Source organism: Lycorma delicatula, chromosome 4 (genome assembly GCF_047948215.1).
Source record: "Lycorma delicatula isolate Av1 chromosome 4, ASM4794821v1, whole genome shotgun sequence".
In the NCBI taxonomy this organism is placed as follows: Eukaryota; Metazoa; Arthropoda; class Insecta; order Hemiptera; family Fulgoridae; genus Lycorma; species Lycorma delicatula.
The window spans coordinates 80,611,278-80,628,319 of NC_134458.1; the positions used below are offsets into that span (position 1 = coordinate 80,611,278).

The window sequence follows — 17,042 nt, forward strand, 5'->3', positions numbered from 1 at the left end:
TAAGAAATGTTGATGAACAGAAAACTCCTGTCAGAAACTGTTTTTATAACTTTGATCCTTCAACTGGAAGAAAATGTCTAATATACAGGTGCGATGATAAATATGCATGTGGACAATAAAGGAGCACATACAGATACAATTTAAAGTAAGTTTTTGAGAAAAAATATTAAATAAACTAATGACAAACAATTGATATTTATTTCTTTATATGGAAAGGAACTCTGTAGACGGTGAATTTGCCACTGTAGATAGTGAATTAAAATTTTTATCTAGGAAGAGTATCGATACGAAATCAAAATTACCGCTATATAAACAGCTGTGCCTTAATGCTGCGGATTCTAGATGTGTCTATAATGTAACGATTTTTGTGAAATTTATATACCAATAACTTAATGGTTGTTTGGCAATTTGTTATTCCAAAGTAGATTTTCCTGTTTGCGGATACGTACGCTGTGTTAGATCTCTTTGGATTCGCACTATCAGAGTTCTGTGCTCTGGCTACAAGTTGCGTTGCTAGGTTATGGTGCAATTGCGTTAAATTTTGCGTGGATCCGTTAGACGCCGGTTGATAATATGCCTTGCTTGAAGATATAGGATAACAGCGACTACTTCACTGTTAGGGGATTCCACGTTTATCTTATCATTATATTAATTATCCAGATTAGTTGAGAACCTTGCGTTTGCTACATTTTAGATTAATTGTTTGTAATCGTAACATTTTTGCTCTACCTCACCGGCATTGAAATTGCTTGTTTAGAATGTCTATCATATCTTCTATATATTTATATGAAGCGTATCTAATTCAAATTCTTCAAAATCTGTAAGTGTATTGTGTTGTTTAATTGTACACTTGAATAATTTAACGTTTTTTTGTTTTTGTTTTTCTAGCTATACTGCTTAATCGTAGTTATCAGTTTTTAATAAAGATTAAATGTAATACGTAGCACATTCACTAATGAATCATTTAACCTATGCCTTTATCAGGTGGTTACACTCATTAATCCTGTCCATCACTTGTCTAGCACCCCTCTTGTAATAATACTTTTCATATAACAGCCCTCAATAATAAACACCAATGAGATTCAAATTTATTCATTGCAAACATATTTAGCCTTAAGCCTTAAGCTTTAGGATGACAAGATTTTTAACTAATTAGGTACTTCTTGTGTTTGTAATATAATGGCACTTCATATATAATTTAAAAAATTTTTTCTTAAAGCTGAAATTGTCTCTGCTATTCATACCCTGTTTTTTGTGGTAACTTCATATCCCTATCACATACTGGAATGTACCAGTAAGATACTAGTAAAATTTTAAATAATTAGGTTCTTTCGGAAATAAAATATTAATTTTCAGCAATTGTTCAATTTTTTTAAATTTTGGATTCCAGTGAATAGCTTCATTACCGTGCACATTGTCCAGTAATTGATGTGATACAAAAAAAATAAATTCTATCAAAATATTTGTCACTATTGAAGAACATTAAAATTACACTTCTAGTGATTAGATGACAACAATCTTTGGTAGAAATTTTTTCCTAGACACATTAACAAATATCCTTGGAGATTTGTATTTGTTTATCACTTTGTATCATCTCTATTTTTTGCTACAAGATTTTGGGTAAAACACATTTTAACATCTATAAACAATCTTTTTAAACATATAGGATGCAAAAATAAAATTAACCAATTAGAGGTTGATGAATAATAGAAATGTATAATAATATCAATACATGCCATGCATTCAGTAAAAATAAAATAAAAATTGTGTTTATGGTAATTCTGAGCAATTTCTTACTCAACTTAAATTTTGTTCATACTTTTAGCATACCATAGTTGATATACTTCAGATAAGAAAAACACAAGATCTAAATGTCAGAAGTAGGTTTGGACAGTGGGTGACACGTGCAGTTTATCAACCTGTTTAGATCCTAATCCACTCTGTGAAGAGAGGTTAGGGTTAAGATTAGAGTTTGTGAAGGAAATAATAAACCAAAAACTAACCTTAGTCAGCCTTTGAAGATCACCGATAGTGTGCTTTTCATAAGGTGATTAACTGTCATAAACATGACTAACAGCACTGAACATGTGGTGTAGTCTCTCACTCGCTCTCTCTCTCTCTCTCTCTCTCTCTCTCTCTCTCTCTCTGTGTAGTAAGAATATTTTTGTTTAAACATAAATTTGTCCAATTAGATTGTGTTAAGTATTGTCATACCTTTTTAGTTATCCCTAATATATCTCCACAAAAATCTAACCTAACTCAAACTCTTAACGTTAACCCTAACCTCTCTCCATAGAATGGATCAGCATCTGAGGAGGTCTTCATAACTCGCAAAACTGATAGCTGATGGACTAAAGAACTGATAATGCAGCACAGATTTTGACCTTGTATGGGTCACCCACTGTACAAACCTGCTTTTTGTCATTTAGATTTTATGTTTTCCTGATCCAAAGCATATCTGCTGTAGTATATTACAGTATGAATAAAATTAAAGTTGATGAATAATTACTCAAGAATTACTATTTGTTTGCACAAGTATTATGCATATGTAATTTAATGCATGTGTGTAACATTAGTGCTTAGCAATCTTAAAGTAATTACCCACCCGGTTGGTCTAGTGGTGAACACGTCTTCGCAAATCAGCTGATTTGGAAGTCAAGAGTTCCAGCATTCAAGTCCTAGTAAAGCCAGTTATTTTTACACGGATTTGAATACTAGATCGTGGATACCGGTGTTCTTTGGTGGTTGGGTTTCAATTAACCACACATCTCAGGAATGGTTGAACTGAGAATGTGCAAGACTACACTTCATTTACATCCATACATATCATCCTCATTCATCCTCTGAAGTATTATCTGAACGGTAGTTACCAGAGGCTAGACAGGAAAAAAAAGAATCTTAAAGTAATTAATGTGGAATTCAGTATAATAATTTAAAAGAAAGATGTGTTCATTTTAAAATGATTGTAAGTTTACTTACAAACAGTCACATGATAAATTTAATGATTTTGATGTATTTTATTTCTTTGGGTGTATTTCTCTACCTGCATAACTCGTGACACAAGCTTGGTATCAGCAATTATGTGTTTACATTTTATATTTCAACATTTGGATAAGTAGTTTTTGAACACCAAGAGCTCAAATACATCCATGAAAACCTTGGTCTGTTCTGAAAACAGACCAAGAAACAGGCTTTTCTGAAAACAGTTGTTAGAAAAAATTTGTGTTGTAAATTTTAGCAAATTAATGAAGGTTTCAGAGTATGTTGTATTAGAAAAATCTTTTGTAATTTTTTTGAGCATGCTGGAAAGTATGATGAATGTTTTTATGAAAATAATTTGCTATTATGACTGTATAAGGAAAAATGATAATAATATACACAAATAAAAATTAATGTTTTATTTTACTGATAAAGTGAAAAGCATGACAAATACATGTATTTACTATCAGAACTGTTTCTCTTTTTATTTCATTGCTTTGGTACATGTGTCACTGGATTCTTTTTCTAAAATGTTCTTGTACTCATAGGAGGTAACAAGAGGAGTATTTTCTTTTAGTTGTAGTTTTGTCACTTTTTCTTTGTCTACATTGGTCTTGAACACCCCTTGTGTCTATTAGCTTTACCAGTTTTATGCATTGATAGGAAATTTTTTTGTTATATTGCTAATAAAGGTGACAATAAGTATTTTAACAGCTCTGAAAGTGTACTGTTTTTCAAAATTGATTATTTGTTTAAATTTCTTTGTTAAAAATCATATTTTTGACAGTGCTTAATTCTTTTACTGTCAGAGTTGTTTTTGACATTTGTAGAAGTTTAAGTTGAAAATTATAATTTTAAATTAACTTATAACAAAAAATGTTAGAGCTTGGGAAGTGTTGTGCCTATTTCTTTCTGCTGTAGTTGGAACCTACTGACTAATTTTGAGCTTTAGCAGTTAACCCTTGGTTTTTTACAAATTTGTATTACATTTTGAAATTTCAAAATTGTTTTTGTGATTATTTTATACATTTATAAATCACAATATCTATTCACCATTTATTTCAAAATAGTGCATTGAAGTTTATTTTTCATTGGTCTATCATGTAATTTCAAAAAGTAGTTGCTAATTATTGTAAACATAACAAAATAATATAAGTCAATTTATAATAAATATAGATTGTCTGTGTAAACATCCATACTTCTTGCTGAAATCCATTTGTTTAACATCTGACTACTGCCCTGATGGATAAAACTCATCTTTGTCATAATGATATGACTAGTGTTCTCTGTATGTATTCTCTGCTAAATGTTTTTATTCTCTAAGAGAAATGGTTTTTATTTTTGTGATATACTGTAGTATACGATCTGTAATTGCAGTGCAGAAATATTAAAAACTGCCAGATTTTCATAAGATTTGCTGTTAAGATTCAGGTTTAGTTAACAATAAGAAAAGAGTCTTAGTGTTGAATGTAGAAACTTAACCAATGTCATTGAGTGACTGATTGCCTAGTCATGACTAATTTCTGAAAGGTTGGTAAGGCCTTGGTTGGAAAGGTTATATCAGTTGTAATTAGTACCATTTATAGGCCATTGAACTGTTAAGTTGAACTTAAGTTGTATAGAGTTCAACTTTTTGGTCCTGAATAAGGGTTGGATTTTATTTGTGACGCTGTATTTTCTACTGCAGAAGGATGGTTAGCGAACATTTAACATTAGTTATGGAAAAACTGGGTGCAAACTGCCTAGAAAAGATTAACATAGAAAAATCGAATATCTTAAAATGAGGCAAAGTATAAACTTTAGGTTACATCTTCCAACCTTAGGATATTTTTTTCAATCCTGATCATGAATATAAAGTGGAGATATAAATTCAGTTGTATTGATGTACCTTTCATTATTGTTATTTCTTTTACAGAAAATTAATTAAAATCAGTATGCAAAAAAAATTTGGGAATGTGAACTTATCAGAGTATTTGCAGAAAACATTTTTCAAACATTTGTTGATTAGACACCACATTTATTAAAACACTTTAATCTGTATGCAGTATTTAAGAAACTCATTAAATATAATTTTACATAAAATGTATAACTTTTCTATTTAAGAACTATAATTTGTTTAAAAAAAAAAAAATCACGAAATTCTATTTTAATTGTCCTTACTTATATATATTAGACTTTCATTAATCATTATTGTTTTTTAACGACTTGAAATGACTTGTAATTTTTTTTGCTTACATTTTGATTGATAGTAATCCTTTTCAGTTGCATTTTCTATATTCACTACTTGCCATTGCAAACAATATCTTGGTATCTAAAATATATTGAGAACAAGCATAATAATATCCAAAGCTTGTTTATAAGTTAGTGGCAAAATTTCTGATTGTTTTTTTGTTTTCTTAATTCTCTTTTTTATCATGGACGGGGATGCTTTCAACAGTATTATCATCAGTATATTGTTATTTTTGTTGCTACCTTGTCATCAATATCAAATAAAGGTATTGAAGGTACTGTGACACATTAAATTGTTTAGTCCGTTCGCTGAGTGGCAGATTGCAACTTTTTTCTTCATAGCAAGACCATCTTTTGATGAAATGAGTGTTTTATTGTTTCAGCGGTAATTAATACTGACATTCTTTTAAGAATGCTGATGACATGATACATGTTAATATTATTTCATAATTTTTCTTTTCTTCAGTGAGAAAAGCAGCATTTTTCTTTTATAATGGCCCTTAAGACATTTGATGATACTGATCTCTTACTGCAATTCACTTGTGTTTGCAGGTAAAAAGACAGTTTTAACTTTTGTCAGTTCTTTGATGTCTGGATGTGTTATTTATACATCAGTAAAATAATTTTTTTTTTTTTTTTGTAATCTACTATTCCATTCTCATATTTATTCTTTGGAGATCAGAGCTATCATTCATACTGTTTTGGTACTCTCCAAGTAACAATTGAACATTTTTAAAACATTAAGTGCTTTTCATATTTGCTTATCAATAATAACTGCTGTTCCTCAGTTCCCATCATGTTGGCAAAAACTAGGATAGTTATTTCCTTTAATAACTTTCCACTTATGATCTTCCATTTTTAAACTTTAGTGCCGTATCTGGTGGCATGTAAAAAAAAGTCCCATTTAATTAATATTAAAAATGCCCTCTTCCTTATAACTCTTATGTATTCTAGGCCATTCATTTTTAAGCCATATACTAGTGACATTAACGTTGACATCTGCCTTACCATTAGCTTTGTCAAATGTGAGATTGTACTCATTAAATTTACGCAGCCAGCCTTTAAAAGTTTCTATAACCAGCTTTTTAGTGAAGCATTCCAATTTTATTTTCAAAATTACATTATTAACCAAAATGTATGAATTTTGTTCCTGCTGAAACCACTGTAAAACTTATTCTTCTAGACAATCATAAACTGGTACATGGATTTCTTTTTAATGTTATTGTTTCTTGCATAGTGCATCTTTAGTCTTTCTCTGTTGCTCCATATACTTGTAGCTGCTACTACAGAGGAAGCCAAACTAAAATTTCAGCAAACATCAACTTGCATATTTTGCTTACCTTATGCCCAAATAATTTTAATTTTTCTCTCAGATTGAAGGAATTTCTCATTTGTTAACTGTAATAAAAAAAAAAAACTAACAAAATTAAAGATTGTAATTTATATATACTGTAAACATCGAATATACTGTAATGTTACACTACACAAAAATATAAAAGTACAGTAACAACTGTATCCAAATCATTGGTTCAGTAATAATGGTAACTTAAACTGTGAAAATAAAATTATGCTTTGGTTTTATTCACTGCTGTATATAATATGTTACTGAGTTTCCTAGTCATGAGACACTGATAAAAAAAAACTCATTTATACAGTGTATTAGTTCACAGACTATCTATGAAGTTGTCTAATAAAAAAATTCCAAGAATTTCTTAATGAGATCTGTGATACAATATGATATGCTTGTCCCCATGGGTGAAGCATATCATATTTAGACCAACATTTATAGCCTATGTGAAAGTGATAAATTTACATTCATGGCTATGTAAAGAGGGCTGTTTAGTTGGGCTGTTCTCTGTTAGTTAGCAGGTAAAGTAAGTTATTTACAGAAAGCAGTAAACCAGCAGTATATATGTATGTGTGTGTGTCACACACCCCTTAATTTGGTAACTAAGAATTACAGTGTGGCTTAATTTTACCAAAAGCACAGAAATTAGTGAGAAATCTTTTGCCAGCTGACACTCGCTAACAAAGCATCTCCAAACCTATTTTTATTTGAACTTTCTTCTTTATTTTCTGCAGTAGAACATGTCCTGAAAGTCTATTACATTCTTCATGAAGATCTCCCCCATCGCTCACACCCTCTCTCTCCCTCCTTCACTCTCTCTCCTCCCCCCTCTCTCTCTCTCCCTGTCTCCCTCCCACCCTCCCTCACTCTCTCTCACCCTCTCTCTCTCTCTCTCTCTCTCTCTCTCTCTCTCTCTCTCTCTCTCTCTCTCTCTCTCTCTCTCTCTCTCTCTCTCTCTCTCTCTCTCTCTCTCTCTCTCTCTCTCTCTCTCTCTCTCTCTCTCTCTCTCTCTCTCTCTCTCTCTCTCTCTCTCTCTCTCTCTCTCTCTCTCTCTCTCTCTCTCTGTGTGTGTGTGTGTGTGTGTGTGTGTGTGTGTGTGTGTGTGTGTGTGTGTGTGTGTGTGTGTGTGTGTGTGTGTGTGTGTGTGTGTGTGTGTGTGTGTAAAAGAAATCTGTTATTGAAGGAAGTTTTATTTATAAATAAAATTTTTTTTCAGCCTACCAAACAGTGATGGGTTTTTTATGGCGTTAACTAAAGTTGCTGATCCTGCCTATGCAATTTCAATCGTGTTTCCTGTTACTGCATCTGTAAATACAAGTCTTGCTGCTGATGTCTTAATTGCTTGTGTTACATCAGAATGGATAAACACTTTACTAAAATGGTTTGTGTGTATTATTTTTATAGTTACATTTTATATAATTTTAATACTTATTAATAAACTGTTCAGTGTTAGTTATAGTGTTGAATATATTAGTAGATTATGTTAAAAATTATTTTTGCCAATTTCTTTCACATAGTCTGTGATCTTTTTAAGAAATTTGTGGACCCAGGGCTGTGGTATAAAACAGAAACTCAGTTCCTAATTAGTTGTTTTAAAAGCCTTGTATTCAACTGTGATTTACTTGTTTGGATTTCTGTATGTGGTAAATGTATTGATTTTAAAAACGGATAATCTTTTTTTATTTCTCTGTTATTTAAGGGTGTTAATGGAACACAGGCCATATTGGTGGGTTAAAGAAACAGGAAGCAGAGGAATAGAGCTTCGTCAAACACCATTAACTTGTGAGACTGGGCCTGGTTCACCTTCAGGCCATATTATGGGTTCCGCTGCGTTACTTTATGTTTTTCTTCAGTTTTTTGTTGATTACTTCTTTCGTAATGACTTATCCTTAAGGTAAGTTCACAATTTTAAGAAAAGCATATGACAGTATCAGGAGTTGTTTGTTTTTTTTTTTATGTTGCTGGAAGTATTAATTATTCTGTTATATGTTGCTGAGGCAAGTTAAGATTGTTTATTGTTTTATTACCTAAATTTCCTGTAGTTTTTGAAGTGAAAGATAAGTAGGATTTATATTACTTTTAGAACTAAAATTTTTTCTTGACTAAATTAAAACTACTCCATGTTGAAAGTGATTTAAGAAAAGTAAAGAGTTAATTGTATTTTTAATGAAATAAAATTAATTACTTTTAAATTTTATCTGATGTATATAAAATGAAACTAGTTAAATTTGTTGATCGGTTAGAATATTTTGCGTTAAGAAAATTAGATACAGTTTGTTCATCGTGCTTCAAAATCAGATTTAGAAATAAATATTGAGTTTTAAATGGCAAAAATTGATCCTTAGTTTGGCTTGTGATAAGTTTTTAAGCTCAGGAGGATTGTACTTCTATGAAAAACATACATAGTGCAAGTAGTCAGCCTGTTTTCTATGCAGCGGTCCTACTTGTGATATTTGCCCCATTCAACATAATGCCAGAAGAATAGTGCTATTGCTAGCTGAAGTGGTATATTTTTTGAAAATGTTTTATCATATTTTGTATTTGTTGGGATTGGTGCAACAAACACTTACAACTATTTCTTAATCATGCGATGGATACATGTTATTTTAAAAACATAGTTTGTTATTGATGTATGGATTTATTTAAAATATCTTATTACATATACTTTTATGTTACATTACTTTGCATGAATTTAAGATTATATTGTTGCTGCTCCTTTTCACATACATTTTATCTTTTGTGCTTTAAGCTTTAAAATTTCTGGTTTTTTTTATTTTACATATTCTCTCTACTGAGTTATGTGTTACTCTAGTAATTTTTTTCATTTGTTTCGCATTTCACAAATTATCCTAGATATATTTACTGCATTTTTAGAAGTTTATGATGATTTTGTCTCTGATTTTTTTCCCCCTTAAAAATTGTAATATTTTTACTTATTAAAAATATAAAAGACTCATTTGCAAACTAGATGGAAATTGTTCTTCCAGAGGATCTTTTAATGCTAATTGTACAGTTCCTTTTTAGTGGAGTTACTGTTGGCGCGAATTGATAGATCTTTACAGGCTATGTCCGGTTGACCCACCGGGTTGGTCTAGTGGTGAACGCGTCTTTGCAAATCAGCTGATTTTGAAGTCGAGAGTCCCAAGTTCAAATCCTAGTAAAGGCAGTTACTTTTATAGGGATTTGAATACTAGATCGTGGATACCGGTGTTCTTTGGTTGTTAGGTTTCAATTAACCACACAACTCAGGAATGGTCGAACTGAGAATGTACAAGACTACACTTCATTTACACTCGTACATATCATCCTCATTTATCCTCTGAAGAATTATCTAAACGGTAGTTACCGGAGGCTAAACAGGAAAGAAAGAAGAATAGTACTTACCTTAAAAAAGGTTAGGAAACATGAAAACGTAGGAAAAGTATGTAATTAAACGATGTATTCAGTTTTATGATATATTTCTATTTTTAATGTGTGTTTTTTGTTTTTATCAGATTCATTGTGTTTTTAAATTTCTTTTGTTCAAGTTTATTAAAACTTTACAAAAAGAATACAAAACACTTCCTTAAAAAAATTTAGGATTTTTGACTCAACTACTTGGTTCAACATAACCAGTTTCTATACTAATATACTGTTGAGGAAACTATCAGCATATTACAAATTCAAAATGCAATTCTACTGAAGATGGAATTGCAAAATTAGCCAAAAGTTCTTCTGGAAGAATAATTTCCATGAAATTTGAGAGTAAGCCTTAATCTTTATTGAATTAAGAGTGTTTTTGTGTTTCATTATGATGTTCAAAGGATTTTACTTATATAACTGGCTAATTTTTATTTTATTCTTTTATATTTTGACAGTGTATTATTTTTCAAGTGGGTTAAAGTTTATCATTTCATGCTTTTAATTCTATTTTAAATTTGATAAGGTATTCAATAAATTCAAACGTTAGTATTTTTTAAAGATATTTTGATGACATGGCGGCTTTTAAGCATTGATAAGTTAAATATTGTTAATTAAGAATTTTACTAAGAATATCTTATTTTAATTTAAAATGTTTTTTTTTTTTTTTTAAGTGGCTGAATATTGGATTTTATCTTTAACTAATTCATCATCATTTTATTGGCTCAAAACATTTCAACTGTCAACTGGAACTTTGCCATAACTACATTCAAATGATTTAATACATTTACATTATGAATAATTGCACAATTATACATTTTATATAAATTTATGTGTTTAAACATCATTTCAAATCTGAATAATAACTACAAGTTAATGTCTTCAAGCAACAGAAAAGGCTCCCAGAGTATTCTGTAATACAGTTATATTATAGCTATAAAACTTATTAAATACCTTTACTCAAATATTGTAGGGCATATAACTTCAACCTATGTGATGGGGCACTTAATGTATTCTTTCCTTTAATGTTGTAAGTGGTTTATTTATTTGGCTTGGGATGTATTAAGATTACAGTAAGTTTAATGAAGCAGCTGATAGAAGTAAAGAGATGGAAAAGTTTTGTAAATAGTATTATAATTTATAAAAATAGGCTTTACATGATGCTCTAGAATTAGAGTGGGTCATTATTCGTAATATTCTATTCTGAATTTTAAATATTTTTGCATAAGATGATTAGGTAGTAATGGTAATATTTTCATAGTTTAATTCAGGTGTGTAATTATAGGTAATAATTATGAAGATTATTAGAAATATCAATGTAAAGAGAAGTAATTTATGTAAATAAGATATATGTAATCAAATATATCCAAAGTAAATTCTTTATTATAGATTGCACTAGATAAGAAATAGTTAACTAAGATAACATTGTATTTTAGTCATATAATTTTAATACATAACATTCATTTGTTCTGTCTGATAAATATATGGATGTTGTATAAGAGTTGTGTAAGAATCTGTTTTCTTAATTGATAAGAGATAATTATTTATTTTTTTACTCAGAAAATTACATTTTTAACTTGCCTAATGTTAAGTGTACTTTCAGTGCTTGCTTATTTTTTTTCTGTTTTCTCAATGTAATGTTTTATATCTTCAAATACATGACAGCTATAAACACCACTTTTACATGAAATTTTTCAGAATTAAGTTTTTTTTAAATATTATTAAGGAAACTAAAAACTTAAAAACATGATTCCTGATTTGGAAAATAAAGAAAACAGATGGAAATGTTTTAGAGTTCTTCTAAAGAAGTCTATATATATATATATTAAATTGATACAATTAATTTGTGGTAAAAGTAAGGTTAAAGGACTAAAAGGTTATCAATCAGTTTGGTTTTCAACCTTATAGTTCCTTAACCAAAATTTATTATAACAGAAATTAAAATTTTATAGTTTTATGAGAGAATACTTTTAAAACTTAAAATCCTGTTTAATGAGTAGAATTTTCAATGCATTAACTCTGTAATTGATAATAAAATTAAGCTTTACTCTGAAGTGAATGAAACATTTGAAGGAATTTTTTAATTCTTTTTTGGGTCCCATCTTATGCTTAAATGATCACTCAAGTTGGTAAGGCTGTTATTGACAATGAAAAAAATTGTTAAGTTACATCTCAGAGTAATGCTCAGTTATACAAAAATATATAAAATGGATTACAGGTTTTGTTTAAATATATTTTCAGTTAGTATAACAAAATACACATTCTGATAAAAATTCTTGCTAAATTACTTTCAAAACCAGAGAAAAAGAGAGCCAAATGGAATTATGGAAACTCAAACCCGGCAGTGAAACTTAAGTTGTTGAGAAAACATTAGTGTGAAATTTTCATGATAACCTTAAAAGAAAATTAAAGGGAGCTTGTTTTACATTTTCTTGCTGACTAAGGCCAGGTGTCTAAGGCATACCTTGCCAAAGATGACTCAGTTCTTTATTCTTGGGAGGGACATTTTTGGCAATTCATATTTTTTGTGTGCAGAAACTAATAGATTAATCCAGTCAGAAACCCAAGATAATAATTTGAAAGTTATTTAAAGATATATAATATTACCTTTTTCCATCTCAACCCCTTCTGATTATCTAAATATATATAATTAGCAGTTTTAAGTTTTACTTTTTTAAATTTGGTGGTGAGCATGACAATTAGATCAGTGTATACCAGAAACAGATTATCATTGGATAAAATTTTATCAATAACCTCGTTTTTGTTCAGTTCATATCCATTTTTTAATCCCTACCTACTTATACTTTAATAGGAATTGAGTTTGACTTTTGGACAGTTGGTGCAGGCTTATTATGCAACTGTTGAGAAAATGAAACCCCAGATCAATTTACAAGAAGTTACTTGCTAGATTACTGCAATGATGCACTGGCTGCACGTGTCTCAGAACAGACCTACATTGTTTGAATTCCATCCAAAATACAGAAAACTGGGAAGAAGAGATAAAGGATAAGGAAAAAGGATTGATGGGGAGAAAACATTCTACCCCTGGAGGAACTGCAGTACAAGACAAACAACCCCACACATAGGTAAAGTTAACACTCCCACCTAAGTAGGTTAGGCACCTAGTAGGTGCCTAACCTACTTACAATCCATTAGAGATTCTTATCCACGTGGTAGTAGCACACTACTGAATGAATGATTTTCTATTAATAAGCATTAATATTTCCTTTAACAAAAATTAGTTTTCCTTCAGTAATAGAAGTGCCACCTGGGAACACGATCAGTATTCTCAAAGAAAATCCCTTCAAACCCTGAATTTGCATGGTATGGGAAGTGTCTAATTGAAAAATAGACTGTACATCTGGGTCTTCTGGAGGTGATTTCATCCAAATTTCCTTTTCCAAATTCATTCCTGAGACATTTATTTTGTTAATTTTTTTTTAATAATTTACATGAGTATCTTGATGCAGAAGTGAGTTTTTGATCATTTAAAAAGAATGTTAGGGAGGTTCATTTCAGTTCAGTATTTTCACAGAATTAATGAATTTCTAATTCATGAGCTGGATATACTTTTTAAATGAATATGTTAATATTACACACTTACGTAACTAAGTATATAGAGGAGCATTTGTCCTGTTTACAAGGAGGCTTCATGTATATATATATATATATTGTGTAACCAGTGGATGAGTGGATGTAACATTTCATTTTCTGTTACAATTTTTATTTTAGTTAATTTCTTTACAACTAAGTCAATTTCTTTTTATGTCTTACAATAACAGTAAACAATATTTTGTATTTTTTTTTTTTGATTTGTGATTATATTTTTGCAGTAAAAAGCAGAAGAACTGCCGTTTATTTATATTGTGGGTTTTTTATTTTGTACTTCTGGTATTGGTTGGAATGTCAAGAGTTATAATCGGTGCACACTTCCCTCATCAATGTTTATTAGGTGCTGTCTTAGGTAATAGTCATTAATTAATTATAAATCACTTTAGTTATTAATTTAATTGTAATATTTAATGACTTTTTCTTCCATACCATTTCTCAGTAGCCTACATGACCAATTGAAACCTAATTTGTCATATTCATTATAAGCTGACCACTTCTGAAAGTGCTGCATTAACTGGGCCCCAGTGGCTAATGTGTACATGCAGCATGAGAACTCTCATATTAATGTATTGTGTTATATCTTTAATTGGATGTGAACTTTGGTTTTGAAATCACTAAACAAGAACTGTCTGAATCACTAAAAAAAGGTGCTGACATTTATTTAGTTTTTGGCTTGCATAAAATTTATTGAGCTTGCATTTAATTTGATTGCTTCTCATGAAATACTCTCCCATGAAATTAATACATTCTAAGGTACTGGAAGAAGTCCTGAAGGTACTTCTTGGAAATGGAAATAAGTATTGGATATATTTTCATTCACCTTTTTTTTCCCCCCTTTTGGCACAAACCTCTTCTGCCCTTCTATAGGGGTTTCAACTTTGGAAATGGATTAAGTCTTGTTGGGATGAGACTAAGGAAGCACAGTCAATTTTTTTTTATACTAGATTCATGAATAAAATAAAGCTAATTCTATGCTGGTTGTATTATGTTTCCACAGTTCAGAAAATATAATTAAAATTCAGAACTTTTTTATTGTAACTCTGTCACGGAAACATTGCATCATTTTTAGCTAGTACCAATAGTACAATTTATTATAAGTTAATTAGAATTTTTGCAGAATAAAGCCTCTGTGATGACTAGACATAGATAAAACAGTTGACTTTCTGCAGCCATGGATTAAGTTTGGCTGAATGTAATGAATGCATTACAAGTTTTTCTGTCAGGAACTCATGACATGTTCCAAACTTTTACTATTTCTTGGGTAATCAATCATCAATTAAAAAAAAACATGATTCTCTTGAATTTTCTCATATAAATGTCAGCTTATAGAAGATTTCCTGTACATAGATTACCATTAACCTGACCTTTTTTATAATTTAGAACTGGTTACAACTTAAATACTGATCACCATATCACATGTTGCATCATTTGATTTGTGTTAGTAAATGTTGTGTCTATTTTGACATAAAATTTTATGTTTATACTCTACGTGATAGTCGACCAGTTTGTAAATTTTGAAATATGCATGATATGGTACTGTTTTTGACAGCAAAAAATGATTCATCATGGTAGTTTGATACAACTCAAAGAATCTAGCTGGTCAAGATCATAACTGTGTAGTAGTAGTATTATAGTGGTGGTCATTTGCTAGACAAGTTTCTCAACTTTTTGAACATACTGCAATGCCTGCTGTAATCTATTTCAAATTCCTAAATTTTAAAAGTAAAAACAGTTTTACCCCTTTTTTTAAATTATTGTGAAATAAGATAATACCTATCATAATCTTGAGTAAATGTTGATTAAATTTCTGTTATTTACATTTAAAAGTATAGTTATATGTTACTTTCTTACATAAAAAAACCATTTACAATGAAGAAATTATTTTTTTGTCTTTTTAAAGCTGCAGAAAGTTATTTTCATTGTTGTTATTGCGTCACTGTTTCTACTTTTTTTTTCAGTGTTGTACGATTCAGTAATTTTAAACTAATTTTGTTACTGTGATCATGATGTGAATCATAATCTTGAACAGTTTAATAGTATATGATAAACTAGTATATAATCATATATAAAAATATCATATATCAAGTAGTATATAATAGCATCATGTATAACATCATGGTTCCATATAATCTGGAACATTACTTCAGGGTGTAGAATCCCATAAGCTGAAGGGTATTGTGAAGTAAGGATAAAATCTCATTGGCTGAAGCCAGACTAAATAAAAACAGTTCTAAAATTATATTTGTCACTCAAAAATATGTGTGTAAAATTGTTCGAGTATGAAATTAGTTATGCATGTTAACCTGGTGATGCGTCTGTGTGTGTGTATGTATTGTTGCGTGTTTGCGACTCGATCAGAATATTGAGAGATTGACAATTGAAAATGTTTATATGATTACAATATTGGTTTAAAAACATAACTAAAACAAGATAAATCAATAATATTAATGACAATAGTAATAATAATAGTAAACAACAATAATAAAAATAGTAGTCACAACCATAATAGTAATAATAATAATAATTATAATAATACATGTCAATAATAATAATAAAGTGGTTACATACAAAACAGAATTTAAAGTAATCATCAAGATTTATTTACAGGTAGTTAAATATAATTCAGTCTCACTGACAAAAGACATTAGCATGACCACTAGTCTTAACACTTTTAACCACTAGTTTTATATTAACAACAGTAGTACAGTAGATAAGACAAGTATAAAGTTCTTTTACTGTAAATATCTTTGCTATTTATAAATAAAACTATCCTAACAATTTATGAAACATTTAGTACATTATCTCTTTCACTTATAACAGTTACTCACTGAACCATTTCTTATTTTCATGTACTGTCCTGAATGGAATTACTTATGACATCACCTTAATTGCATCAAACTTAAATTCACTAAAAATTCGCTTCCTTCAGTGACCTGTAATAACTCTTCGCTTAGCACTCTCTTGCAGACTCACATCTCATGGACTGATATCTTGCAGGACTCTCTCGCAGATTCACATCATAGCATCTCTCTTAGACTGATTGTCAACTGGTGTTCCCTATAGTATTTATACTCCTATCTTCCTTATCTACAGAACCAAAACCAGACCCCAGTTGAGCATGAGAACAATCGACAGCTGTTTCATTCCCACGCATTCCTAACCTGGTAACTGGTAACAGTTACCAGGATCTGGTAACTCTTCTCATGGAACAACATTTGTTTAGGTGTGTTAGTGGGCAGTATTACAAAAGACAATTGTTAAACGGAGCTGTTAATTTTACTAAAATGGTTTCTTTTAGCCCCTTTCTGGATTCCTCACATTATTATATCTTCTACTACTTTCTTCTTAATTGATAAGAATCCATTATACTGGACCCACCGGGTTGGTCTAGTGGTGAACGCGTCTTCCCAAATCAGCTGATTTGGAAGCCGAGAGTTCCAGCGTTCAAGTCCTAGTAAAGCCAGTTATTTTTACA

The 17,042-nt window shown here is 30.1% G+C and overlaps 1 protein-coding gene across 1 annotated transcript in view; it reads left to right on the plus strand.

Annotated features, from left to right (window-relative positions):
* Window positions 1–495: 495 nt before the first annotated feature.
* G6P (Glucose-6-Phosphatase) overlaps window positions 496–17,042 on the plus strand; it is a 55,361-nt gene continuing 38,814 nt past the window's right edge. Inside the window, exons 1-4 of the mRNA XM_075363413.1 lie at window positions 496–820; window positions 7,773–7,937; window positions 8,256–8,450; window positions 13,789–13,919. Of these exons, the coding sequence (XP_075219528.1) occupies window positions 759–820; window positions 7,773–7,937; window positions 8,256–8,450; window positions 13,789–13,919 (553 nt within the window). The 5' untranslated portion in view covers window positions 496–758. The remainder of the gene's footprint in view (window positions 821–7,772; window positions 7,938–8,255; window positions 8,451–13,788; window positions 13,920–17,042) is intronic.